This window comes from Aulonocara sp. 'chitande type north' Nkhata Bay, linkage group LG3 (assembly GCF_057382095.1).
Source record: "Aulonocara sp. 'chitande type north' Nkhata Bay isolate Kocher_YH1m ecotype deep benthic linkage group LG3, A_spYH_male_GT1.1, whole genome shotgun sequence".
Classification (NCBI taxonomy): Eukaryota; Metazoa; Chordata; class Actinopteri; order Cichliformes; family Cichlidae; genus Aulonocara; species Aulonocara sp. 'chitande type north' Nkhata Bay.
Window position 1 is genome coordinate 34,513,842 of NC_141346.1, and position 27,166 is coordinate 34,541,007.

At 38.3% G+C, this 27,166-nt stretch overlaps 1 protein-coding gene across 1 annotated transcript; it reads right to left on the minus strand.

The window, feature by feature from the left end:
* Positions 1-5,923: 5,923 nt before the first annotated feature.
* On the minus strand, positions 5,924-19,696 carry LOC147335293 (uncharacterized). The gene is made up of 11 exons (XM_086277674.1): positions 19,572-19,696; positions 19,394-19,435; positions 10,652-10,943; positions 10,420-10,556; positions 8,900-9,194; positions 8,400-8,551; positions 8,015-8,312; positions 7,751-7,896; positions 7,284-7,539; positions 6,472-6,650; positions 5,924-6,392 (listed from the first exon to the last, which is right to left on the minus strand). Exons 1-11 carry the CDS (start codon positions 19,600-19,602, stop codon positions 6,331-6,333), a joined length of 1,890 nt encoding a protein of 629 aa, XP_086133800.1. The 5' UTR covers positions 19,603-19,696; the 3' UTR covers positions 5,924-6,330.
* Between the last annotated feature and the right edge of the window lie 7,470 nt (positions 19,697-27,166).

A 27,166-nucleotide genomic window follows, 5' to 3' on the forward strand; every position in this document is an offset into this window, starting at 1 on the left:
GTGTGTATGATATTGCAATTATGGAAAACCAGACAACGATGAGGAGCAAAGCGACACTGTACTGCCAAAGTATTCTCTCATGTGCCTTCACATGCACATGAACTTGAGTGACATCCCATTTTTAATCCATATTGTTTAATGTGAACATTTAATATTTGCAGCTAAAACAGCACCAACTCTTCTGGAGAGGCTTTCCACCAGGTTACAAGTGTGTTTATGGGAATTTTAGATCATTCGAGCACGTTTGTGAGGTCAGACATGGATGTCGGAATGAAAAGTCCTGGCTGTGCTCTGACTAATCCCAAAGTTTGTTTCTTTTTTTCTTTTTTTAAGGCTTTCAAGTGTTCCACACCAAACTCACTCATCCATGTCTTTATGGACCGTTTCTTGCCCACTGCTGTGCAGTCATGTTGGAACAGCAGGGAGCCATCCTCAAACTGTTCTCACAAAGTTGGCTGGATGAAATTGTCCAAAATTGTCTTGGGATGCTGAATCATTAAGAGTTCCTTTCAAACTAAAGGGCCGAGCCCAACTCCTTAAAAACAACCCCAAACGTTGGTGACCTCTGTGTTCTATGCCTCAGCAACTGCTGACTCCGCTCTGTGATTTTACGTGTCCTACCACTTCATGGCTGAGTTGCTGTTGTTCCCAGTTGCTTCCTCATTGTTATAATACCAATAACAGCTGACTGTGGAATAATTAGTAGCAAGAAAATTTCACATCTGAGCTTCTAAGAGCGATGCCGTTCTTTCACAGACGTTTGTAGAAACAGTCTGCATTTTGTACACCTGTGACCATTAAAGCAATTGGAACACCTGAATTCAATAATTTAGTAATTCTTCAAACTAAAACTAAACTGAAATCTAAAACTTGATGTGAAAAAACTTGTTAGCTTATGAAAATAAATATAAATGAAACTAGACATTAAAAAGAGAAAAGAAAAACTAACTGGACTAGAAAACTAAAATAAAAACAGTGAGGAGATATTTTTAGTCTTTTTAATAACACACGTAATTGTGTTATGTGTGCAGGCCAGAAAGACTTTAATGATCTATAGATGAAATAATATTAATACTAATTATAATACTAATAACGATAATGATAATGATAACAATAGTAGCAATAATATAATGCACTACAAATTAGAGGAGTGTCATTTCAAAGGAGTGACTGAGCTTACACCTGGCAGAGACACCAGGCAAGCAGGACAGGCAGAACCAGTTCAGGCCATTTTCAAACGTTGGGTGTGTTCGTCGTCACTCAGTTTATGTTACACACTTGTCAACACATATTACTCACCTGTTCCTTTTAAGCTACATGGCTGTGCCACACCTAAAGTAATGCTAGATACAATTGAAAGAATTTGACCTTTTGATTTGCGTTTACATTTCTTTCTATGTGCAACTGTTTCAAAGCATGCCTTTTAGAACTGGATCATATAAAACAACAACAGCAGAAATATTTAGACCATGACATTTTGCCTTATTCTGCCTCTGTGCATCACTACAAAAACATTTCAGAACAGACAGTTGGGATGTAACTGACCTGCACGCTTTCAGTTCAAATTCAACAAAAATCCTGATTTAACTGTTTGGGAATCACAGCCAGATTCCATTTGGTGCAGAAACATCCTACAGAACCTTCCACGGAATAATTTACATCATTACAGCAATGAAAGGCATCAAATTAAAACCTTGTTTAGTCTTAAAAACATGCATTTCAGTATACACAATACACACAATAATTCATTGAAAACCACTCGCTTCCTCTTAGGGATCCTAGGACGGAGCAAAATATATAAACACAATGCTTATCATAGCCTATGAAGTTTAACCTGTTGTACTCAAGGAGTTATTTATCATCTATGGGATGAGTTGTGTTTGCAACTTAAAGCATGTATTAACTTTGTCATTACACTAACTTACACTAACTTTGTCATTGGTAGATGTATATTTTTTAGCTAAGAGGACAAAAAAATCTATTTATTCATGAAGGACATAGCAGTACACAGAAAATCCTGGTTTTCCCCCAGGATATAAATGCAGCACGAGTTTGTGGATGTGTGGTTTGAAAGTCTCAAACGTCGCTCATACCACAGTGAAGAAAAAACCACCAGCACAGTGCAATTTAAGCATTTAACATAAGATAGCCTTTTATTTCACTATTTACAAAGACTTTATAATGTAGAACTCAGTTCGTCGTAGGGTGAAGAGGAGACAAGCAGAGGGCCGAGGTGGCATCCGGCTGGAGGTTAAGATCCGATCCAATCCCCGCACAACAACTTCTTTAAACAAGTCAATAAGCCCTCTTCACCTGTCTCAAGAGCCAACACACACACACACACACACACACACGCACACACACACACACACACACACACACACACACGCACACATGCACGCACGCACCAAATGTGCACCAGGAATTAACTGTAATTAACCACATTTTTAAAAAAGCTAAGCCAATAGCCACACCCACGTCTGGTTACTGTCATATCTGCTGAATCAGGACTTTATTTAGAGTCTGTTTGACAAAGTGAAGCAGGCTAAAGTAGAACATCATGACACAATCTAAAGAAACAGGTGAAAAACAAAGTTATTGACAGCTATCAGTCTCAAAACGGTTACAAAACCTTTCTCAAATTGTGGGACTGTTTAAACCACAGTGAGCGCTTTTATCCACAAACAAAGAAAACCTGGAACAGTGGTGAAGCTTCCCAGGAATGACCGAACTACCAAATGAGTCATCCAGGAGGTCACAAAAGACCCCAGAACCACATCTAAAAAATTGCAGGCCTCACTTGCCTCGGTTTAGGTCAAAGTTCATGATTCAACAATAAGAACGAGACTCGACAAAAATGCTGTCTATAGGAGAGCTCAGGGACAAAACCACAGCTGAGCCAGAAAAACACAAAGGCTCGTCCCACATTTGACAAAAAACATCTTAATGAAGCGCTTGGATTTTGGATAAAGTTCTGTGGACTGATGAGACATGGAATGATTGCTCTTGTCAGATTACCTAGCCCGAATACTACAGAAACTGCTGATCTACTGATTTTCCACAGAAAAATCTCAAAGGTTTACAGAGAATAGTTGGAAAAAGATCAAATATCCAGTGAACATCAGTTCTTTAATGAGAATGCCTGGTTGATGTGCTACTTTGAGCTGACAGGAAGGCAACAGGAACTCAAATAACCATTTTTTTGGGTTTGGTTTTATAACAAATGTATGCAGAAGAGCATCTCTGAACCACTAACATGTCAAAACTTTGAAGCAGATTGACTACAGCAGCAGAAGACCGCAGTGAGCGCTGCTCCTGTCAGCTATGAGAAAACCATTACTTACAATGACGTCAGTCAGGAATTCCTACAAAATCTTCCTCTCCTTTCCTGGATTTGCTGCCTCTACACAATCTCCACAAAATTTTCTCGACCTACATCTAATCAAGCTGCAAATCCTTTATTTATTTAGTAAGATTTCAGCGCTCCTCTCTTCCACACTCTCCTGCTGGATTTCTTAGCCTGGAAACGTCTGAGCTGAACATTTTCCCTCCTCTGCCCAGCAGCCCCCCCCCCCCCCCCCCCCCTTCTCACCTAACAAAAACACCAGAGTCCCCTCACAAACTTTCCCCCAAGTGCTGTGAGGTTATTTAACCTCAGTGGCAGATGCACTAACAGAAAATTGTTGTGAATACTCCCTTAAATATTAACTGCAGCAATGCCTGCACATGTTCGGTGCACTACAGACATGATTCATGTCGTATGCCATGTAACAGACCTGTAGGAGAAAAATAAGATAATGATTTATAAGCCTATAAATCATGCTAACATTAATTAAAGAGTTTTACTGTAACGTTTTGTAAGTATATTCAGTCAGAATGGGGTAAATCAAAAGTCAGCCTTGCCTAAAGTTTTGGATCACTTTTTAGTTTTGAGATGACTCACAGTTTCTTATATTTTTTATTGGTTCATTTCACTGAAAATAGCACCGCAATAGTGGCTTTGCAGCTGCTAAATTTAACTTTAAGTTTTGATGTTTAAAACCGAGTGAGGAGAAACGCTTTGATCTGAAACACTACAACAGCGCCCCCCATGTGCTTGCAATTATTATAATACAAAGGATGGAAGGCAGACGATGCCAAGGAGCGGGGTTACTAAAACTAGCTGTGAACCCTCCCCCCAGACACAGACACAAAAAACCCCAAACTTAAAAACATTAAAAACATCTCTGGCTGCATCAGCGCCAGAGATGCTGGCAGGATCAGCACAGGGCTGGATCATCACTGGCCAGAATCTATCCTCCCATAGACTCTTCTGTGGGACTCTTCTGCCATATTATTGCTCTATATAAACAGTTTAGACATTAAATAAGAATTAATTTAACAGCAGAAATAAAACAATGCACAGTTTGATACACAAGTATAGTTTCAAACGAGTGACTCAGCCTGCACCAGACACAGACACGAGACAAGAAGGACAAGTTAGACCAGGTGAATCATTACTCAACTTTACACTGATTCAACCTGTCCTAATTTTTTGGGTGTATCTGTCCTTACTTGGTTTATATTAGAACTTGTCAACGTGCTTCAGTTAACACATTACTCAGATATGGGAGTTGCACGCTCCCTGAAACTACAGGATTGTACCACACCTAAAGAAATGTAACAGAAACACGTGCCCTGTTGATCTACAATCACAATGTTCCCTTTGTGTAATTGTGTCCTTTTAGAACTGGGTCATTTCATTCCCAAGTCAACGCGTCACACAAGAACCAGTCATCAGGAAACAGATCAATCATCCAGGGTACCACAGCTCATTGCTGTTTCTCTGCAGAATGGATATTTTGCTTTTAAACATCGATATGTCCCATAATGCTGTTCTCACAGTTGGCTGCAGAAAAAAATATTGTGCTGGGAAAAAACAAGGTTGCAGGTTTAGATTGTGAAAAACTGCTTTACTTAGAATTTAAATATGTTTTCCAACCCTGAAAATTTAACGTGTCTTGCTCCTGTTCATATAAAATTCTGACGCTCAAACAGGCAAGAAAATACTTTGATTTAAAAAAACAAAAAACAAAGCTTTGGCTTGCCCCTTTTCACTTTGAGGCTTGTAACGCTGAACATATTCACAGTACAAAGACAAAACTTCCCATGACTTCATTTAAAGCACTAAAACTGTTATAGAAAATATTCTAATGTGAGCAAGTGGAAGTCACTGATTTATTTACCCAGATGTTCCCTTAATGAGTATGAATATGAGTATTAAACCAAGCACTCACAAGAGAAAGCGTGTGTCCTACATGTGTGCTATTTTAATATTTTAGCATATTAAGAGTCTCAATATTTTTTCCTCAAGGTCAATTTTAAAATACGCAAACGTGTCTGTTGGTTTAATGAGAATTTTATTGCTTTGATGAATTTGTACATCAGTTCTGAATTGTTGAAGCGTGATCTGCATTTCATTGCTTTGGTCTTGACATAATACAGAACAAAGTTTAGCTTCCAACACATTTGTGTCCATAAATGCTTACACAATGAGACAATTCCTGTAAGTCTGCCTCTGAATTTAAATCAGACAATCAAGATGTACCAGAGTTGATGTCTGTCAGCTCACATTCAGGGGTTCTAACAGAAGTACTGCATTAACAGCTTTAGTCATGTTTTTAAAGTCAAATTCCCTTTCGTGCACACATTTCTTATGGAGCCTCAGCAAAGGATAGATTAAGAAATAAAGTTTCTAATTAAATCTATCTTTAAAATATACATTTCAGCATACATGACGATATTCACCTTTACTGTGAACGTGTGGCAATCGCGGTGCTGTCGAAGTAAACTCTTTGCACACTGTCCTGAGCACGTAAAGGGTTATGAGTTACAGTTAAATTAAGGCAATGCCCAGTAAATGCACGCACGCAACATTGTGGTGTGGCTGGGGAGAGGGAGGTCTGGGCTTCTCTGCTTAGGCTGCTGCCTCCGCGACCCGGCCCCGGATAAAGCGGATGAAGATGGATGGATGGATGTTTTAATCCAAACTTTATTACCACATTTCATCATTACAGTCTTTGCCATAACTTTAGAGACATTATTATAGTCATTTATTGCTTTATATAATGCAGAGGAACAACCTCACGTGTTTTGTAGAAATACAATTGCTATGATTGCTATGAGCATTACTACAAACTAGACAGGAAAGATTTTAAAGACAAATCATTTATTATGCGATTACTGAATTTTTCTAAGAATGGTTTAAAGGAGTGTAAAACAAATTCAAATGAAAACTATTTCTAACAAAAAAAATCATGCATCACAGTTTATACAGTGTCATCGATTTTCCTATGGACTTGTTGGATCCTTGGTGCTGGAGAAATAAACTCTCTGCACGCCATCGTCAGCACCTGAAAGAACATGAGGAAAAGTTCAACTAAAGCAATGCACAATAAAAGCACACAAGCCTTAACGTGGTGTAAGTAAAACCTGATTGGCAGATGAAGTTGAGGCTCTCCTCACAGGGCTGGTCTTGCCACAGGAGGTGCTCTGTGCTAGTCATGCCCCCACAGGTGCTGGAGTAACAGTCTGGAACAAAATCCTGTGGCCAATTCAAGAAATTCATGGACTGTCCAGACATCCAGAACCACTCGTCTCCTCTGAGGGATCTGTTGGACAGAACAGATGAACAGATCTGAACAGATTTACATTTATCGAGATGTTGCTCTTTATGGAGCATATGGGCGTTTAAAAGCTGCTTGTTGAATTTCACATAAGCTGGATGATCCATATTTATCTTCTTGATGTTGTGTAGGCCTAAAAGAACAATGACAATCATTAAAAAAACAGAAAAAAACCTTGGTACAGCAGGTTTGTTGTGTTTACAGTGAAAGCTGTTTGCAAAGTGGCCTATTATTGCAGCAATGGCAGAAATGCAAATGAGAAAATGGAAGGACGCGCAATGCAAAGATCTGCATCTGCATAATTTGATTTGCAAAGTTTGCAAATTGTCACAGACATCATGCATCATAAGAGTACAGGGTAGTGCATCTGGCCTCTTAGTATTGTGCAGGAACCTTGAACATCACAAACGTTATTCATTAATTATGAAAAAAAAACACAACAAAATTGGTAGTTTTTGTGCAATTATACAGCACTTTTCCATTTGTTTGTTATTTTGTTTGTTTTAGAAGACATTTGCATCTTATCGCATCCAAACATACTTATGTTGTAGACCATCAGGACCAATTTGGGGGAACTGAATAGTTTGCGGACTACTGCAATAACTACTGTATCAGTACCTGCGCAGTCCCATCCAGACGTGGTCTGTGAGGGAGAAAGGAACGAGGCCCAGCAGCTGCTCCAACTCGCTTTGCTCCTGTTGGCTGTGAAGGCTGAGCAGGTCCCAGTAATAACGTCTACAGTACATCAGAGCATCAGACCAGCAGAGCCTCTCTCCCACCACCGTCACGTTCCTGCCACCAAGCTGCAGGCTCACAGGTGGAGGAGGGGTGGGAGGAGGTGGAGGAGTTGGTAAAGGAGTGACAGCTTCTGGAACTACAGGGAAGTACTTTGCTTTAGGATTCTGTTTGTTTAAGCCAGTTTGGTTGTTATTGTTTTCCTTTCATTTTAACATGTTCCATTCAAATATTCTGTAGTTTAATGGTAAATACAAGAAAAACAAATCAAAACAGTATAAATCTTACAATAATAATTTAAGCACACAAAACCACAACAATTTCTAAAAAATAGCACAACAAGACCCTACCAGAGAGAGAAGCAAACACCTCCACTTCACACAGGGTTGTGTAAGTCCTTTTTCCTGGTATGATCACAATGATGTAGCGACCTTCCATTTCATTACACTGGAATGTGTATGTTGGTGTACCATCTAATGATGTGATCATGCCACAACTGATGGATGTAGAGAAAATTTTAAAAAGTTTCAGTGTAACTCTTTTAAATATAATGTTCAGTTTTTTAATAAGGAAAAAATGTTTATGGAGCATATTTATCAGAAATCAGATCTCACCTGGGGTTCATGTTACCATTTTGATCCAGCGAGTTCCCGATCAGGATCTGTGCCCCAAGAATCCTTTCTATAACAGCATCCTGTCTGTTGATGATGGTGACAGCACTGACTTTATAGACAGCCAACAAGTCTACTCTCCACCAGGGACCCAGATCTTCATCATTGTGTGTACAGCATCCTGAGTACAAGTTTCCATTTTTGCACCCATCGACACCCTTTGAGGGCCCATACACTGGCCCATACCAAGTTGATGACTGTACTGTTTGTTTGTTCAAGGCCACGTTTGGAAGCGGTTCCACTAAATTGTTGAAAAGAAGAAACAAGTATGAATCAGTATCAGGCAGATGTGTTTCAGTAGATCAGATCCAGTCGCTTAAAGCTCTACCTGCTGGGGCAGCATACACCTCCACTTCACACAGGGTGAGAGTCTTCTTCTGTCCAGGAAGAAACACATTCACAAAGCGACCCTCCATGCTGCCTCCATCACACCGGTATGTGTAGGTTTTACCCGCTTTGATATGTGAGATGGAAGCACACCTGACAGCAGAGAGTGTGGGGGCAGCATTATGTTAGTATTGTGGACTTCATGTTAAGGAGGTAGCATGGAGTCCTGAACTAGAAGAGCAATAATCAGCATGTGGTGGATAATATGTAGACTCTAATCTCTGAAACATTTGCTTGTTTGTTTTATTTTTGATTCAGAAAAAGGAATAGATGTTACAATCCCTGATCATGAATTGCATGGAGTCCTGAACTAGAGCATCATGTGGTGGATAATATTTATGTTGTAATCTCTGAAATATTTCTGTTCAAATTAATGTAAAATAAAACAAATAAATAAACAAAAATCATAATGACCATTGACTGATATAAATTCATCATTACCTGGGATTACTGTTTCCATTGTTCTCCAGTGAGTTTCCTATTTTGATCTCAGCTCCATCCAGTCTTTCAGCACAGCAGTCTCCTCTGTTGGTGACTTTTACAGCAGTGATTGTAAAGCTTCGCTGCAGGTCCACCCTCCACCAGGGGTTGATCTCGTCTTCAGCCGTGTGGCTACAGAACCCATTGCTATAGAACGAGTTCCGTCTGCCATCGATGGCTTTGGACGCAGTGGCAACAGAGAGTGTAGATGACTGGGCAGCTTCTCCTTTGAGTGCCACATTGGGTAATGGGTATCCTTGAAGGAAAACCAAGAAGACAATAATTTCTTTTGGTTGGGCTCTCACACCCAGTGGGTTAGGGTTGCTCGTACGCATGCTTCCCCGATATCATACCATTGCATTTTGGCGTGGTGCGCCTGGTGCGCCTGCTGCTTGCTGCACATGGAGGAGAGGGGCGGGGCAACGGGGATTCTCTGGCTGGCCCGAGCACCATCTCTTTCACCATCTTACAATGCTGTGATTGCAGCGATTCCCCAACTCTCTCTGAATGGTACTCATGGCCATTGATCAGTGGTCTTTGATCAATGAGCTTTGATCATTGGAATACAAGCATGCTGATCCACACAGGTGTACACACGGGTGTACACACAGGTGTTCACAGACGTGGACTACACCTTTCTTGGCTGCTGCCTCAAAGCACATTGTGCACTGTCTATCTTGTGTGCTGCACAATATCGTTTAATATTTAGTATCTACTGTTATCTACTGCTAGCTAGTTTATTGTGATGGTGCTGTATTTATTATGTTGCGCTTTTTTTTTTTGCTTTCTCTTCTGTTTTTTTTTTCTCCATACAGGTGATCCAGGTGTTTTGTTTGTTTTTCTTTCTTTTTCCCCCCTTTCTCACCGTCCCTTCTCCCCTCTGGTTTTCTCTCTCTCTCCCTCTCTTTCTTTCATTCTTTCTCCCTGTGCTATCCCCCAGTCATGTCTGTCCCGTTTGTAGCAACCGAAAATAAAATAAATACGTAATTATAAGAAAGATCAATCAAATGGACCAATATGGCAAGGCCATGATGATCCACTTGGTAAAATAAATCCGCTTGGCATCTTTCTTGGCCTTAAGACAACAATTCTGATGGCTAAAGATCCAAACGGGACACACAAAAAACACAAGTTACTTGGATGAGTGACGAAATGTTTCTCCCACTGAAAATGTTATGTCCAGATGAACAGAATCAACTTCTGGGGGGGTTCGTTTGTTAGCAATTTGGCTATGATAGTAAACAGTAGACAGACAGTAGACACAGATGTGGTTTATTGAATCTTTTGGACTGTTTTCAATATAATATTAATTACATATTAATTGGAAAAGGTGTATTGTTGACTTGTCTGCTTTTCTCAAAGGGGGGCGGTAGAGGGAGGGTTCGCCAATGGCACAAAACGGGTCAGGACCGCCCCTGGTCACACCCCTTACTGATATAAATAAAAAATAAAGAATTAAGTAAAGAATTGAAGGTATTTACCGTAGTACACTTCAACCTCACAGAGACTTAGGACCTTTGCACTTCCTGGTAAAAACACAGTGACGTAGCGTCCCTTCACAGAGTTACATGGAAAATAAAACGCTTGTCCCTTGGGAATGTGAGAGATGACGGCACACCTATGTATGAAACATTTAAAGAAAAAGTAAAGAATAAATATAAATAAGTATAAATAAATAATAATGACTTACGGTTATAAATCAAGCTCTGTCACCTGATGCTTTCAGGGTCACTGATTGCTGTAGAATTTCCGATCCAGATTTCGGCACCATCCAGCCCATTTTCCAATTCCCGTCTATTGGTTATCATTACAGTCCCAATTGTATACACATTTACCAGGTCTACCCTCCACCAGGGATCAGATTCTACATTGGTAAGTGTGCAAGACCCACTTTGATAGTTTGCGTCTCTGTTTCCATCAACTGCCTTACCAGCAATACCCACAGTGCCACTGGTTGAAGATTGGACAGCTTTTTGTTTCAGTGCCAGGTTGTAAAGAAGTTGACCTAAATGATTTTTAAAAAGTGGTTATTAATAAAAACAAACAAATGCATATAAATCCAGGTCAAGTGTCAAATTAGGAGTTCCTATATTTGTATTTGTGGAGGTTTGCAACAGGCAATTTACTACATATTGCACTGAATGTAGAGTCACAATAGCAGCACCTAGTTCACCCCTGAAGTGTTTGCAAAAGTTTCTTCTAGGAGTGTTAATTTATTTTTAAATGAAAAGTGGAGAGGTTATTAGAACAATTGACTAATTAATATGAGTTAATGGCTCAAATATGCATGTACAGTATAGACCTTGCATGTCCGCCTTATGTCAGCCCGAAAAGTATTTCTGCCCTTTCTGATTTCAGTTACATGTTTTGTGCCATCAAATAAAATGTAACAATAGACAAAAATAATGAGTAAATACAAGAAACTGGTTATTTAGCTAAGAATTATTTCATTAGGAGAAAAGAAGCTAACTAAATCTACCTGGTCTTGTGCCTAAAAGTCATGGCTCTTCCTTGTTCAGTCATGAGTTAACTTCGATCAACTATAAACTGTACTAAGCTGAGTTTAATGTCAATGGCATGGTTCTTATATAAAGCTTTTCTACTCTTCAGAGCAGTTTCTGTTGGCTAGCCAACAGAAAATACTCCAAGAGTACATATGTATTCATCTGCATGTCAAAAAAGAACCCAGAACGACATACAAAGAACTGCAGGTTTCACTTCTCCTTGTCTCCAGTTGACTCAGCAGCCTGTGAGTCTGTCACCCATGTTACTTGTAACTGCTAACTCCAATGAAAAGAAAAAAAAACAAACTTAAATAGTACAGTAGAAATCAAAATAATGTATCTGAAGAACAGTTGTTATCAATCTCACAGTTGTGTGAATGGTCAATCACATATTTTCAGGAAGTTTTGGATAGCTTTCTTTTCTTCATAAATTTAAAATGTTCAAAACTGCAATTCATGTTTACTATGTTTATTTTTGCCTAATATAAAAATTTGTTTGAGGATTTAAAAAATGTGTGAATATGTGCAAAGATATAAGAAAAGCTAATGAAACATTTGTGTTTCTCAGTTACAACTAAAATCAGTGTCCAGTGAGTAGGGACAGGTAGTGTCACAGTATAAGACACAATTTCAAATTTTATGTATTATAAGCAGTGTTGGGCAAGTTACTTAAAAGTAATTAATTATAGTTACTAGTTACTTCTTCAAAAAAGTAACTGACTAAGTAACTGAGTTACAAGATTCTAAAAGTAATTATTAACTTGAAAAGTAACTATCGCGTTACTTTAAAAAAAAATGTTTACCCTCTGGGGTCCAGGGTATAATTGTTCATTTTTTACTACTTTTGATTTTTTCTCTAAATTTCACATTTACATATTATTTACTTTGTCTTGTTTGGTATCATCCTTTTCAGCACAACCTCATGTGTCTGAAATTACAGTTATGTTTCCATTTTGACATACTGTATTAACACAATTGATCTAAAATCAGACAAAAAACATAAAATCCAAGTAGAAAGTTATATTTTTTACTGTAACAACCACAAACATGTTTACTGAATTATATTTCATAACTTTAAATGCAAATATAAATTGTCAATTTTACAATAATATGGACAACTTTTGCAAACAACAAAGTTATTTGCAGCCATTTACCTTTTACCTCTGTTTTTATAACCATTTCAAACTATTTACAGAACAATCGGGTGTTCTGCATTCAATAAGATGCCACAAATTATTTGTGCCGTTGGGGAAAAAATAATTTCTGTCCATTATAAAGGAGAACATCACAGCCTGATACCTGCAGGTCTGACAGCAGCAGGTGTATCACTCCTGTTTCTACCTGGAGACAGCAGTCAGCTCATTGTTCTAACACACAACACAAAACTATCCACAACACTACACACTAACTACACAAGACAACACATTAAATACACACTCCAAACACACATCTCAAAACTCTCTCTCTCTCTCTTTTTCTGCTCTCTCTCTCACACTCTCTCTCGCCGTCACTCCTAAAACTTCCCCCTCTTCCTAAACAACCAAATGTCATGTTGCCATATACTTTTTTGATTGGTCAACATGGTGCATTTTTCCACCAACACGAAAGGCCTGATTTTTGTTTTGTGTTTTTATTTTTTGGTCATAAGCAGTGAGATCTTGCTAGCATGGTCCTTAGACATTAAACGTGATGAAACTATTCAGGAAAAAACGCTGCGTATATATTGTTTATCATGACTCTGGTTTTACGTGGCCAATCAACACAATTTAAAAACTGGTATATATCACCTTGTTGGTTTGTCATCTTAAAGTGGTCATGCGACTGGCTTACCACAACTACTTTATTCTTCTTCCGTCAAACAGCAGCACGATTGCGATTGTTTTCCCCGATTGTTTGTTGTGCCAAAAAGCTGATCGTCTGCCAGAAATCAGTGCTTTAAGCTACTACATACCATAATAAAAGTTTGTATTAAAGAGTGACTCCTCCAATAGGTCATATTGACTTTAATAAATCCCTGTAGCATTGTAAAGCGTGAAAAAAGTAATGCACACAGTTACATATGTGACAGAGTAACTTATGTGTTTTGGCCATGATCTGATTGTAAAATCATTTTTTATTTTATTTAATTTTATTAGGCCTTATATGAATGAAGCATGCATTTCTTCTGAGCTGTCAAATGTCCTGTCAGTCAACAGGAACTCAAAGAGTCTCCAGCAATTTCCAACAGATTAAAAAATATAGATTTTTATTCAGCTGCATCTTATTCATCCCTGTCAGTGAGACGGCTTCATTTTATTACGAGTGTAACTTTGCTCCATGCTGTGCTTTTCAAAATCAAATTTATTTATTTATTTTTATTTTCTTTGTTCAGTCATTGACATGTGGTAGTTTGAACTTAAATATGTACCAGAATGTTTTGATTGTAGAAGAAAAGTTTACCTGCCAGTGTTCCAGATGTTAATGTTAACATGATGAAAATGCCTGTTGACATACAGACATTAAAAACATTTAAATAACTGAATTATTTTTAAATGATCTCACTGATGTGTACATAAATGCCATCATCTTTATTTTAACTTTGTTTCTTTTTTTTAAGAAAGTTTAAGATATTTTAACTTACCAATGAAGCTCCAAATATGAGTCCCACTCATGGCTTTAGAAAATATCCGAGTCAAATGTATTATGGCATTAATTACAACACAGTAATTACTGATACACCAACTGGCAGGTAAACTGGCTTACTACCAGTCTCATATTACTTATTTTGATCACCAAGAATATGCAAATTTTTAGTCAGTAATGTTTGCATTTAACATTTTAATTGCATTCATTGATCACTACTTTCAAAGACACATAAGCTAAAAATCTACTGGACCTGGCTTCTCTCCTATTGAATTATACATGCACAGGAGAGATAAGAAAGTTGATGGCCAAGGTGTGCTCATTCTCTTCCTAACCCCTCTCTTAATTATTAGAACAAAACTACCATCAGCTCAGACTACTCCTGTAATTAAAGGTTAAATTGTGGACATTCTCTTCTCAACCGTTTGTTGACATTAAAGGTAAAAACATGACGAAAAATCCATCTGACATGGTCCCAGTTTCCCCAGTAGGTACTCTTCTTTTTATCTGTGAATAAACCCTCTAATTCTTAGATGCGAGTCCCACTTCTGACTCCTGCTCACCTGCTCTAGACATGACACCATTTTAGTTTGAATAAGCCCCTAACCCAACTGGTTCCATCTAGTGATGTGCAGATTGATACTGAAATATCTATTCCTCCGATACCAGTCATTTATGTTCTAGAATCGATTCTCATATTAAAATATCAATATTTTAGTAATTTGGGGTAAAGTTGTAGTTTATCATTAACAGGAACAGAGTGGAAAGAAACTATAACATTCGGATTGTCTACATTGGAAGGAAATACTTCCTCTTCCGCCTTTCATAGTCATGTGTGAAATAGGGCTGTATAAATGGAGTCATGTGCGGACGTATTTTACATCCACAAACACCAAGACACGGTTTGCGATACATGTGGCAAGACAGTGAGGTGTTGTGGCAACACCACTAACCTCGTCAAACACCTCACATTAAATCATGTAACAGAATATGATGAGCTTATGTTGAGGTGAACTGAAGAAGAGGAGAGGAGAGGGGTAGGTGCTGCTAGGGCGATACAGATGTCTCTCACAGTCTAGCAGCCAGGCAACATGCTCAAATGGCTTCAGTTTTTTTTTTCTATATGATAATTCTGCATTATTAAGTGATAAGAACAAGTAATCTGATGTCCTGTAATCATTATGAAAATATAATTTGAGATACAATAAAAGATACAGTAAAAAAAAAAGTTTTTGTACAAAGTATATAGGATCAGTATATAAGTAGGAGAACCTTCACAGACATAGGATCAGTATTGTCGATACCACCCTGAATTTTACTTGGTATCAGATTGGAAAGGAAATCAGTGGTATCGCACATCACTAGTTCCATCTGAACTTTGTATTGCCTGCTGGGTAGCACTCATAGGATCAGGGATTAGGACTTTTTAAACAGAGAGCTGATCCAGACTTACTGTATTGGGGCCCAGTTCCCACCCCATGGACAGTACCTTCTAATGATTCAATAATGGCACACCAGATGGATTTAGAGAAACATCAAAGAAAATTATGCAATTCTGGTTTTTCTCATTCATATTCAAAACTCAAATTAAAAAAAAAAAAATCAAAACTATTTGTTTCTGTTTAAATAAGTGATAAATATTTAGGCCAATGTTTATAAAATATACAGTGGGGCAAAAAAGTATTTAGTCAGCCACCGATTGTGCAAGTTCCCCCACCTAAAATGATGACAGAGGTCAGTAATTTGCACCAGAGGTACACGTCAACTGTGAGAGACAGAATGTGAAAAAAAATCCATGAATTCACATGGTAGGATTTGTAAAGAATTTATTCGTAAATCAGGGTGGAAAATAAGTATTTGGTCAATAACAAAAATACAACTCAATACTTTGTAACATAACCTTTGTTGGCAATAACAGAGGTCAAACGTTTACTATAGGTCTTTACCAGGTTTGCACACACAGTAGCTGGTATTTTGGCCCATTCCTCCATGCAGATCTTCTCGAGAGCAGTGATGTTTTGGGGCTGTCGCCGAGCAAAACGGACTTTCAACTCCCGCCACAGATTTTCTATGGGGTTGAGGTCTGGCGACTGGCTAGGCCACTCCAGGACTTTCAAATGCTTCTTACGGAGCCACTCCTTTGTTGCCCGGGCGGTGTGTTTTGGGTCATTGTCATGTTGGAAGACCCAGCCTCGTTTCATCTTCAAAGTTCTCACTGATGGAAGGAGGTTTTGGCTCAAAATCTCACGATACATGGCCCCATTCATTCTGTCCTTAACACGGATCAGTCGTCCTGTCCCCTTGGCAGAAAAACAGCCCCATAGCATGATGTTTCCACCCCCATGCTTCACAGTAGGTATGGTGTTCTTGGGATGCAACTCAGTATTCTTCTTCCTCCAAACACGACGAGTTGAGTTTATACCAAAAAGTTCTACTTTGGTTTCATCTGACCACATGACATTCTCCCAATCCTCTGCTGTATCATCCATGTGCTCTCTGGCAAACTTCAGGCGGGCCTGGACATGCACTGGCTTCAGCAGCGGAACACGTCTGGCACTGCGGGATTTGATTCCCTGCCGTTGTAGTGTGTTACTGATGGTGACCTTTGTTACTTTGGTCCCAGCTCTCTGCAGGTCATTCACCAGGTCCCCCCGTGTGGTTCTGGGATCTTTGCTCACCGTTCTCATGATCATTTTGACCCCACGGGATGAGATCTTGCGTGGAGCCCCAGATCGAGGGAGATTATCAGTGGTCTTGTATGTCTTCCATTTTCTGATGATTGCTCCCACAGTTGATTTTTTCACACCAAGCTGCTTGCCTATTGTAGATTCACTCTTCCCAGTCTGGTGCAGGTCTACCATACTTTTCCTGGTGTCCTTCGAAAGCTCTTTGGTCTTGGCCATGGCGGCGTTTGGAGTCTGACTGTTTGAGGCTGTGGACAGGTGTCTTTTATACAGATGATGAGTTCAAACAGGTGCCATTCATACAGGTAACGAGTGGGGGACAGAAAAGCTTCTTACAGAAGACGTTACAGGTCTGTGAGAGCCAGAGATTTTCTATGTTTGAGGTGACCAAATACTTATTTTCCACCCTAATTTACGAATAAATTCTTTACAAATCCTACCATGTGGATTCATGGATTTTTTTTTCACATTCTGTCTCTCACAGTTGAAGTGTACCTCTGGTGCAAATTACTGACCTCTGTCATCATTTTAAGTGGGGGAACTTGCACAATCGGTGGCTGACTAAATACTTTTTTTGCCCCACTGTGTATACTTTCTCTATGACTATTGTTTTCAACCTGTTAACATTTAATATTGTCTTGACAGAGTCAACTGATTCTGCAAGTTTTTGCTTTATTACTTTAGGGCCAACCAGAAGAGATAAGAGAATAGGAAGAATGAAAAGATCTCAAAATATTGAGAATTTCTTCCTGAAGAAGGCTAAAATACAACCAGAAGCAGAGAGCAATGTCAGGGAAAGGTGGACTGAGCAGCAGTCATCATTGTCATTGAGTTCTACAAATGAAGGTATGTGTGAAAATGAATAAGGAAAATGCAAGGAAGGGATGTTTATATTGTCAATTGTTCAACCGATTCATAGGGGACAAATCCTAATATTTGGGAATAAATAATTAACTAAGCAAATATATGTATTGTGGCACATAATTATAAAGTAAAACAAAATCCTTCTTTAAATAACATGTTTTTTATTTAATGATCCACCTATTCTAAATCACTGATAATATTTGATGAAGCATAGAGTAGGTACTTGAGTAAATGCTTACTTTCAAAACATAAAGATTTTTGCAACTGCTGCTGTTTACAAATGTTTTTGTACTTCTTGTCTTCCTAACATGTAACACACTCTTATTAAAAGTTCAAGAATTTTATTTTTGCACAATTTATACTGAAAACACTATCAAAAGAATATGGGCTCAAAATGTGGTCATAAATATTTTGTACTTGTAAATCAGGATTTGTATGTGTAAAAAATATTTGTATGTGTAAAAAAGATTTGTGTGTGTGTAAAAATGATTGCCGACATTCCTTATCATACATGCATACGTCTGTTGGCTGAGTTGGGGAAAAGTTCTCAATAGAGTTTTTGAGCACAGCAAGGAAATCTGTCAGTTCATGGACGTGACATGTATAATGCGGTGAAGGCATTTCAAGTGAAGCTGTCACAAATGCACCAGTGCCACCTGCCTCACTTTCCCTGTTGCCAAGTAATGTTGAACCAAGTCAGTGCAACAGTGCACCCAAATGCGCACTTTGCTGATAAACTGAGCGCACTTCGAAGCAAAAAAATGAGAATTTCAAGCTGCATTATAAACCATTTACAGTTGATGTGGAAACTGTACCAGTGCAGATTCAGATTGAGCTGCATTCTAATGGGACACTCAAGGGAAAGTACGACACTGAATGGCCCGCAGAGTTTATTAGTTATATTCCTGAAGCAATGCCCCCGGCTCAAACCTTATGTATGTTTTCATTTATTTTTTTCTGGGGATTTTGGCAGCATGTTCATATTTCTAACTTGCATAATTTTGACAGGACATATTTTTTATGGAGAGCAAAATATTTAAAGTTAAAGCTTTTTTTTTTTTTTAAGTTTATTTATTCTGGAATTATATTCCTGTCTGTATTCATATTTATGTTTACAAAAACATTGTTTTAGTGTTCAATAAATGTTTATCTTGTCTGGCCTGCGACCTAAAGTGTACCTTGAGGTTTGGCCCCCTGTGCAATTGAGTTTGACACCTCTGTATTAAGAGAACACTCTCTGTGTGAAAAGTAATGGCTCTTCCTTTGACAGTCATGAATTAACTTTAATTAACTACACACTGTAGAAACTTGAGTTCAGTATCAGTGGACACACTCAGACCTGAGCAGACCTGCTGAATCAAGAAATCACTTAAAAAGAAGCTGTCTGACAAAGTGAAGCAGGCTAAAAGATCAAACAAAGTATCATCACTGATATCAGTCTACCTCCAACAGTGGAATGGTTTGTAGGTCTTTTCTAGAACCATGCATTTGTTCTGAGCTGTCAGATTTATCAGGATTAATTTGCCCTTTTAATAAAAATAAATAAATAAATATGGATTTTCATTCAGCTTCATCTTATTGATCTCAACTGCCATGCACCGAGACAGTTTCATGTTGGTTTGAAGGTAACTTGCTCCAGCACTTGGCTGTGCTTTGAGTTTTTATTTGATTTGTGATTCTCTTGGTACAATCCATTGGTTGTCATTGAAATCAGCTTTTTAATATTCTTTTTTTTCCAGTTCCCACCATATGCTAAGTTTGTAATTACTAAAAAGTGTTACCTGCCAGTGCTCCAGATGTTAGTGTTAACATGATGGAAATGCCTGTTAACATATAGAGATTGAAAATATTTAAAAAACTGAATTATTATTTTGAATTGTTTTAGTGATGTGTGTATTAAATGCCATCTATTGTCATTTTACCTTTTTTTAATAGACAGTTTAAGAAAATTTAACTTACCAGTGAAGCTCAGTATATGACTGCCCCTCATGGTTATGGAAAGTATCCAAGTCAAATTAATTCTGACATTACATATACTAATTAATGGTACACTCCAGCTGGTAGCTAGATTGACTTAGTGGCTCTGTAGCGTTCTACTAAGCTCTCTTAATCACACCCTTATTTGTTGAGATTAAAAAAAATGCAAATTTTAGTCACTAAAGTTTGCATGAACAACAAACACACCCAGATTGATATCTGCTGCTTTGTTTGTTCTGCAAAGGTTAGCAAGACTGGCTACAGAATTTCAAGGTCAATCCACTAATTTCACACACAACTAGGCCTGCATAATAAATCGAAAATCTATTGTCAGTGCGATATCAGCCTATGCGATGGGCCCATCGAAAAAAAATGGCATAAACTGCGACAATTGGGTACCTCAAAATGTTTACACATGTGCTTTAAAGAATTTACCAATCAAAGAAACCCCTTTACACATTTGACCAGTCAAATAGAGCCCTTCACAGCATTAACCAATCAAACGGATTAGAGGCCCGTCTCCCATGTAGGTGGGGAGCGAACAACGCTGCAGCAAGAGTTGTAATGGCTGAGAGCGAGACGCATGATGAGAACACTACTGACTATGAACTTGTGTCTAGAGATGGACCGATCCGATATTACGTATCGGTATCGGTCCGATACTGACCTAAATTACTGGATCGGATATCGGAGAAAAATAAAAAATGTAATCCGATCCATTAAATATCACGAAAGCACCTCACAAAACTTGCAACACGCCGTAACTCACCTCAGAAAGTTAGCACGTCGGAGCAGTAGGCATCACGTGATAGAGCGGCTGTGGCATGCGGGACCTGTCGGTGGTCTGGATAGCATGTGGAGCTTCGCTAGCAACCCGGCATTTCATCTCCGACAAAGTTATCCCTGAGAGAAGTAAAGCAAGTGTGTAAGTCCATCTCTGAATGTTTGTAAAGCATTCCTGCGTTAAGCTTAACAAGCGATATATGGAGCGACTGCCTCTTCTTGCTGCTACTTCAATCATGAAACTGCTTAATGATCAGCTGATCGGCTTTTCTGTCGCGAGTCCATCTCTCTGGTTTGTTTTTGGCCCACTTTGCACCAGAAAGAGGAAACCAGCGGCTAAACAACAGCAGCACGTTTAAGCTTGATCAGCTGTTGTTAGAATTTATTTAATATTACTTTCTACTCAAGGATCTTTTTCTACGTAGCTGACGGCTGGTAACTGTGCAGGGGCGGATCTAGCAAAGTTTAGCCAGGGGGGCCGATAGGGCATTAACAGGGAAAAGGGGGCACAAAGACATACTTTTCTTTCTTATTCTCATTTAAAATGTCTAGCTTTTAATAAATAATTATCCGAATCTTACACCGAAAGTTTTAATTTGATGTAAAATGAATAGAAGTCAATTACTGTATATAGTGACTATTAAGTCTAATATATATACCCTAGTAAGCTATAGTACTTTTTCCTTTGGGAAGGTACCATCTGTACAGTCTGCAATTTTGTTGAAGAAAGATGTTGAATCTATTTAATATTTCTTGAAAAATAATTGATTTCTGTGCATTTTTTTTCACACTGCATCAAATTAAGGTTGATTACGTTGATTAAGCATCATGAGGTGGAGCGTGAGGGGTGGTTCCCTATTTTTTATTTATTTATTTTTGTTGTTGCTGGGAGTTGGAACCCTATTAGTTAGGTTGCTTAATATTTACGCTAAGTACTCTTTAAAATACCAGAATAGGGAGGATGGTGTAGGTTTAAGTTTATTAGATTGATCAGTATTGCTGAACTATAAATATTTTTTTTTTTGCATATAGGTATAACAGAATAGCTTTAGTGTAGTTGTTGTTTTAAACTTGAGTATGAACTTATACAAAATGCAGCAAGATATTTTTAAAAAAACAGTTTTATTGATTAAAACACACTATATCGGATTCATATCGGTATCGGCAGATATCCAAATTTATGATATCGGTATCGGTATCGGACATAAAAAAGTGGTATCGTGCCATCTCTACTTGTGTCTAAAAAAAATAGTACCTCGCTTATTTGGAGGTACTTTGGATTTGATAAAGACAACTTTCTGCAAACACAGCTACTCTGCAAAATTTGCCAAACACTCGTGGCAACCACCAGAGGAAACACGACTAATCTCCACCATCATCTTCAATACAACCAGAGAGAACTGTTTGAATAGTTCCAGAAAGACAGGGCTAGCCAAACAAAGGTTGCTAATGTTAAGACAAAGAGCGCAGCAGTCCAACAGCCGTCTCTGTATCAGTGTTTTTCAAGTGGAACTCCTTATGAGAAAACGTCAAAGTAGTACAAAGAAATAACAGAGGCCATTACACATTTTTTGGCTAAAGACATCATGCCTATAAATACAGTTAGCAGAGAGGGCCTCACCAGTCTGATACATAAAGTGGACCGGAGATAACGCATCCCCTCACAAAACTACTTTTCCCATGTCGCCATTCCACAAATGTGCGAAACATGTTGCAAGTCATGTTTGAACTGAGCCAAGCTGAAAACTACGCACGCACTAAGACCTATGGTCAAGTCGTACAACGGAACCATATATGAGTTTCACAGTGCACTTCCTCACCGAAGACTTTGAACTGAAAACACAGTGTCTAGACACTGTGTATTTTCCAGACTCTCACACTAGTGAAAATATAGCCCATGTATTATGTGAGGTGCTAGCCAGCTGGGATCTTAAAGAAGTCCGACAAGTGTGCATCACCACAGACAACGCTGCCAATGTTGCGAGAGCCACGGAGCTAAACAACTGGGTCAGACTTCAGTGTTTGGATACAGGCTGCACCTAGCAATCAGTAAGTTTTATTCAAGGCAAAACTTTTTTTAACTATGAAAATGTGCTGTACGTTACTATCAAATTATTTTTATTAGCTTCAACTTATGTAATGACAATATTGATAAGGATAATGTTACCTTTTTTTTTTAGACAACTTTAGTTATACGTTTCAATTCGTTTTTACAAACAGGTTTTAAACAGTACTGTTTTTTTGTTTCCTCTTCTTTCTCCAGAAAATTCTGTCAAAGATGATGCCGCAATGCCTGAGCCATTGGACTTTGAAAAATGTTAGTTGGACATTTTTGCCACAGCTGGAAAGCAAAGATGGCTCTGAAAAAAGCACAGCAGAAGCTTAACCTGCCAGAGCACACACTCATCACAGAATGCCCAACCAGGTGGGGTTCCAGGCAGAAGATGATCGAGAGAGTCCTGGAGCAGCAGCGGGCCATTTCTGATGTCATCTCAGCAGACAAGAAATCAAGACACTTGATTCCTACTTGGCAGGATCTTGAGGTACTGGAGTCTGTCAACCAGGCATTACACCCCCTTCAAGACTTTACAGATGCCCTCTCTGGTGAGAGTTACATTAGTGTTTCATATGTAAAACCGGTCCTTCATCTGATGAAGACGTCGGTGCTTGCAGAGAAGTAAGAAGACAGTGATTTGACAAAATGAATTAAGAAGAAAATCCTTGACCACCTGATTACTAAATATGAAAATCCAGAAACCCAGGAACTTCTAGACATGGCGTGCTTCATGGATCCCAGATTTAAAGTCAGCTACATCAGCACTGACCGACTCTCAGACATCAAGACCAGAGTGATGTCAGAAATGGAAGCAGTGGCAGAGAAGGTATTCATGCATGCTTATATATAAAACCTTTCAATTCATATTTAGTCCAAAATGTTTACTTTTCCTGTATTCTGCTCTCTGTTCCAGGAGAGAAGCTCCGCTGAACCAGAGGCCCAGACAAATGATCCACCCAATCCTCCCCTGAAGAATGCAAAAAGGTCACTGGGCAGTTTCTTCAAGGCATCTCCAATCCCTACCTCCTCTTTTATGCATGTTTCATAAGCTGTTGAAGCTGAGCTTAGCAGCCACTTGCTATCAACGGCCATAGACAGTAAGCAAGACCTCTTGGCATGGTGGAAACTCCACCAAATTACATTCCCACAGGTAACCAAGCTTGCAAGGAAGTATCTCTGCATACCTGCAAGTAGCTCACCTTCAGAGAGATTTTTTTAGTACATCAGGAAACATAGTAGCATGTCAGCGCACATGTTTAAAACCTTGGAAAGTTAACATGTTGGTTTTTCTTACCAAGAACTTGCCATAAAAAACATCCACTCAGGAAGGATGAATGCAAGATAAAGAAACCTTTTTTTTTTCCAAAAAAGTACAAACATACACTACCTACATTGTTCTTAATTGTTGATAATATTAGTCTTGGCCAGTACTACCACAAAGGTAGACAATTGTTCTTTGGTGTGTTTCCACAGCAAACAAGTTCTTACCTATAGTTTAATCTAGTAAAGTTTCCTCTCCAGTTTTGACTTACATCATAACTACTTGGTGAGTGGTAAAATGATGAAGAACTACATTGAGATAATTTGCAGTATAATTTAAGTTATGTTTATTTAAAACTAATTATAGACACCGGAAAGTATATCTTTCAGAATTCAAGCCTCAGAAAATTTTTTATGGGGGCAATGTTTCAATGCTAAAGTGCACTTTGTTGTTACACTGCTAATACAGCAGCTTTCTTTAAATAAAACTGTTGTTAAAACGGAAATTATATATTTGTTTGTTTTTTTGCTATTTATTTTATTGCAAGTCATATTGTTATCACAATATTGATCACAGTAATCGCACATTGCAGGTTTTCCTAATATCGTGCATCCCTACACACAACCATATCCGCTGCTGTTTAAATGCAAACTTTATTACCTTTGAAAAACATCCATTTGTGTTGTTGCATTTCTCAAGTGTAATCTACATTTTAATGTTAAAGTCTCTAACACAACAAGAAATACCCGTTAATAATGTGATATATTGCTGAATATAGCAATGTATTACATTTGCTGTGGAGGGATATTTAACTTAGTAATAAGCACAAATATTTAGTACAAGTAAAATTACTATGAGCAAGAGTTATGAACCAGACAAACATGTTTTTTGTGCAGAAGAGTTTACAGTGCAAAAAAGTTCTTCTAAATAAGCTAAGCATTCCATTGTTAGTATGTCATTCTCCTTTACTATTTACTTGATGCATTCTTGGTGCTGTAGAAGTATACTCTTTGCACGTCATCCACAGCATCTGAAGGGAAAAGGAGGTAAAGGAATTAGGTAGGCAATGTTTGTACAATACTTGCACACATGCATTAACATGATGTACTGTAAGCCCAGCCAGACCGGCAGATGATGTTGAGGTGCTTTCCACAGAATTGGTCCTGCCAGATGAAGTGTTCTCTACCTTTTACCATACAGAACCCCATAAAGGACAATTAGGATAAGGGGATGAACGTTTTTAAAGTGGTAGGTAATTTCAAGTGCAATGTTTTTACAGCTCTACAAATATCAGCAGACTTTACTGTATGTGCATTTTGTTGCACAGTGTGTCGCTAGTTAATTGTGCAGCTGCTGTATTTCACAGGAAGATTAAAGAACGAAAGCCAACTTCACTCAGAGAGGGAAAACGATCGGAAAGACAGGCCAGGAGAGGGCGATTAGAGTTTTTATTTAACGTAAGGTGGTGTTTGATAAACTGGAAACCCAAAGCTATTTTTAAATATTTTGAAACATCCTGCAAAACAAACAAAGGTATAATGACTTTGTCTTATTTAACGTTTGCATGAAAAACCTCACTGTTTAGTGCAGGATAAACAAATCCCTTTTCTGTACTGTGATGGATTTAAAATAAAGAAAGGTGTGTTGGACTGATGTTCATGGTCAGTGGTAGGTTATATTAACAGTAGTAAAGATTAATATGACTTCATACACTGAATTCCACCTTCACACCAGCATTATACGGTCTAGTATAACAATAATATGAACCATATACAGTCAGTGTAGAGGATGGAAATCAACTGAGACAACTGAAAAATCAGTTTTTCCTCTCATTTTACTGATTCAAGGTGAATTCATTCATTACAACTACAACCTAGACTTTTAAAATATTTTATATTCTCATGATTATAATTGTATTACAGTAATATAGCACAAGTTTCAGTTACTTTTGCAAAAAAATAGCTGATAGGAACGTCATCAAGAGTTACTTTTTTAACTTTAAATATATTTAAGAGCCTCTACTTTCTCACTTTTAATTTAGTAAAGAAGTTGATTCAATACTTCAACTTTTACCAATCGTAAATTTTAAAACAAGTAACTGTACTTCTACTTAAGTACAGACTGTACTTTTCCTACCTCTGGTCCTGAAGTACTCAGTGTTGTTTTGTCTCCTTTTCATTTTCTCTTTTTTTGGTGTGTGTGTCTCGTTTTACTTTCTGTTCCTTTGTTTCCATTATGATTGTCTGCTCTGCCCCTAGTCTCTTCAGCTGTCATTTTTTCCACCTGTGTGTCACTCTTTTCATTATCTCAGATAGCTCTCATTGTATTTATAGAACTGTCTTATCAAGATGTCTTTTACTTGTCATTTATCCTCCATACACATCTTCGAATGAACCTCTTAATTTGTCACTTTAAAACCCATGTTGAACAACAGTCTCACGTCAGGCAAGAAGGACAAGTATAACCAGGTGAATCGCTACTGAGCCTCACCTAACCGTTTGGGTGTGTTAATAGTTGCTAATCAAACACAGCATCTTCAGTTTCCCTGAAACTAGAGTTTCGAGGATTTCACTAATAAGAGAAGGTTAATGTGCTTGCAAAAACAAAAACACTCCTTATATATGTTATTTTGTATTACTGTTTTGATTGTTCAGTTCTGAATTTCCCAATCCTAATCAACAATTCATCACTGGGGTCTTTAGAATAATAAAAAAAGAACTTTATAACTAAATATGGACAGGGAGTGCAGAATTATTAGGCAAATGAGTATTTTGTCCACATCATCCTCTTCATGCATGTTGTCTTACTCCAAGCTGTATAGGCTCGAAAGCCTACTACCAATTAAGCATATTAGGTGATGTGCATCTCTGTAATGAGAAGGGGTGTGGTCTAATGACATCAACACCCTATATCAGGTGCGCATAATTATTAGGCAACGCCCTTTCCTTTGGCAAAATGGGTCAAAAGAAGGACTTGACAGGCTCAGAAAAGTAAAAAATAGTGAGATATCTTGCAGAGGGATGCAGCAGTCTCAAAATTGCAAAGCTTCTGAAGCGTGATCATCGAACAATCAAGCGTTTCATTCAAAATAATCAACAGGGTCGCAAGAAGCGTGTGGAAAAACCAAAGCGCAAAATAACTGCCCATGAACTGAGAAAAGTCAAGCGTGCAGCTGCCAAGATGCCACTTGCCACCAGTTTGGCCATATTTCAGAGCTGCAAAATCACTGGAGTGCCCAAAAGCACAAGGTGTGCAATACTCAGAGACATGGCCAAGGTAAGAAAGGCTGAAAGACGACCACCACTGAACAAGACACACAAGCTGAAACATCAAGACTGGGCCAAGAAATATCTCAAGACTGTTTTTTCTAAGGTTTTATGGACTGATGAAATGAGAGTGAGTCTTGATGGGCCAAATGGATGGGCCCGTGGCTGGATTGGTAAAGGGCAGAGAGCTCCAGTCTGACTCAGACACCAG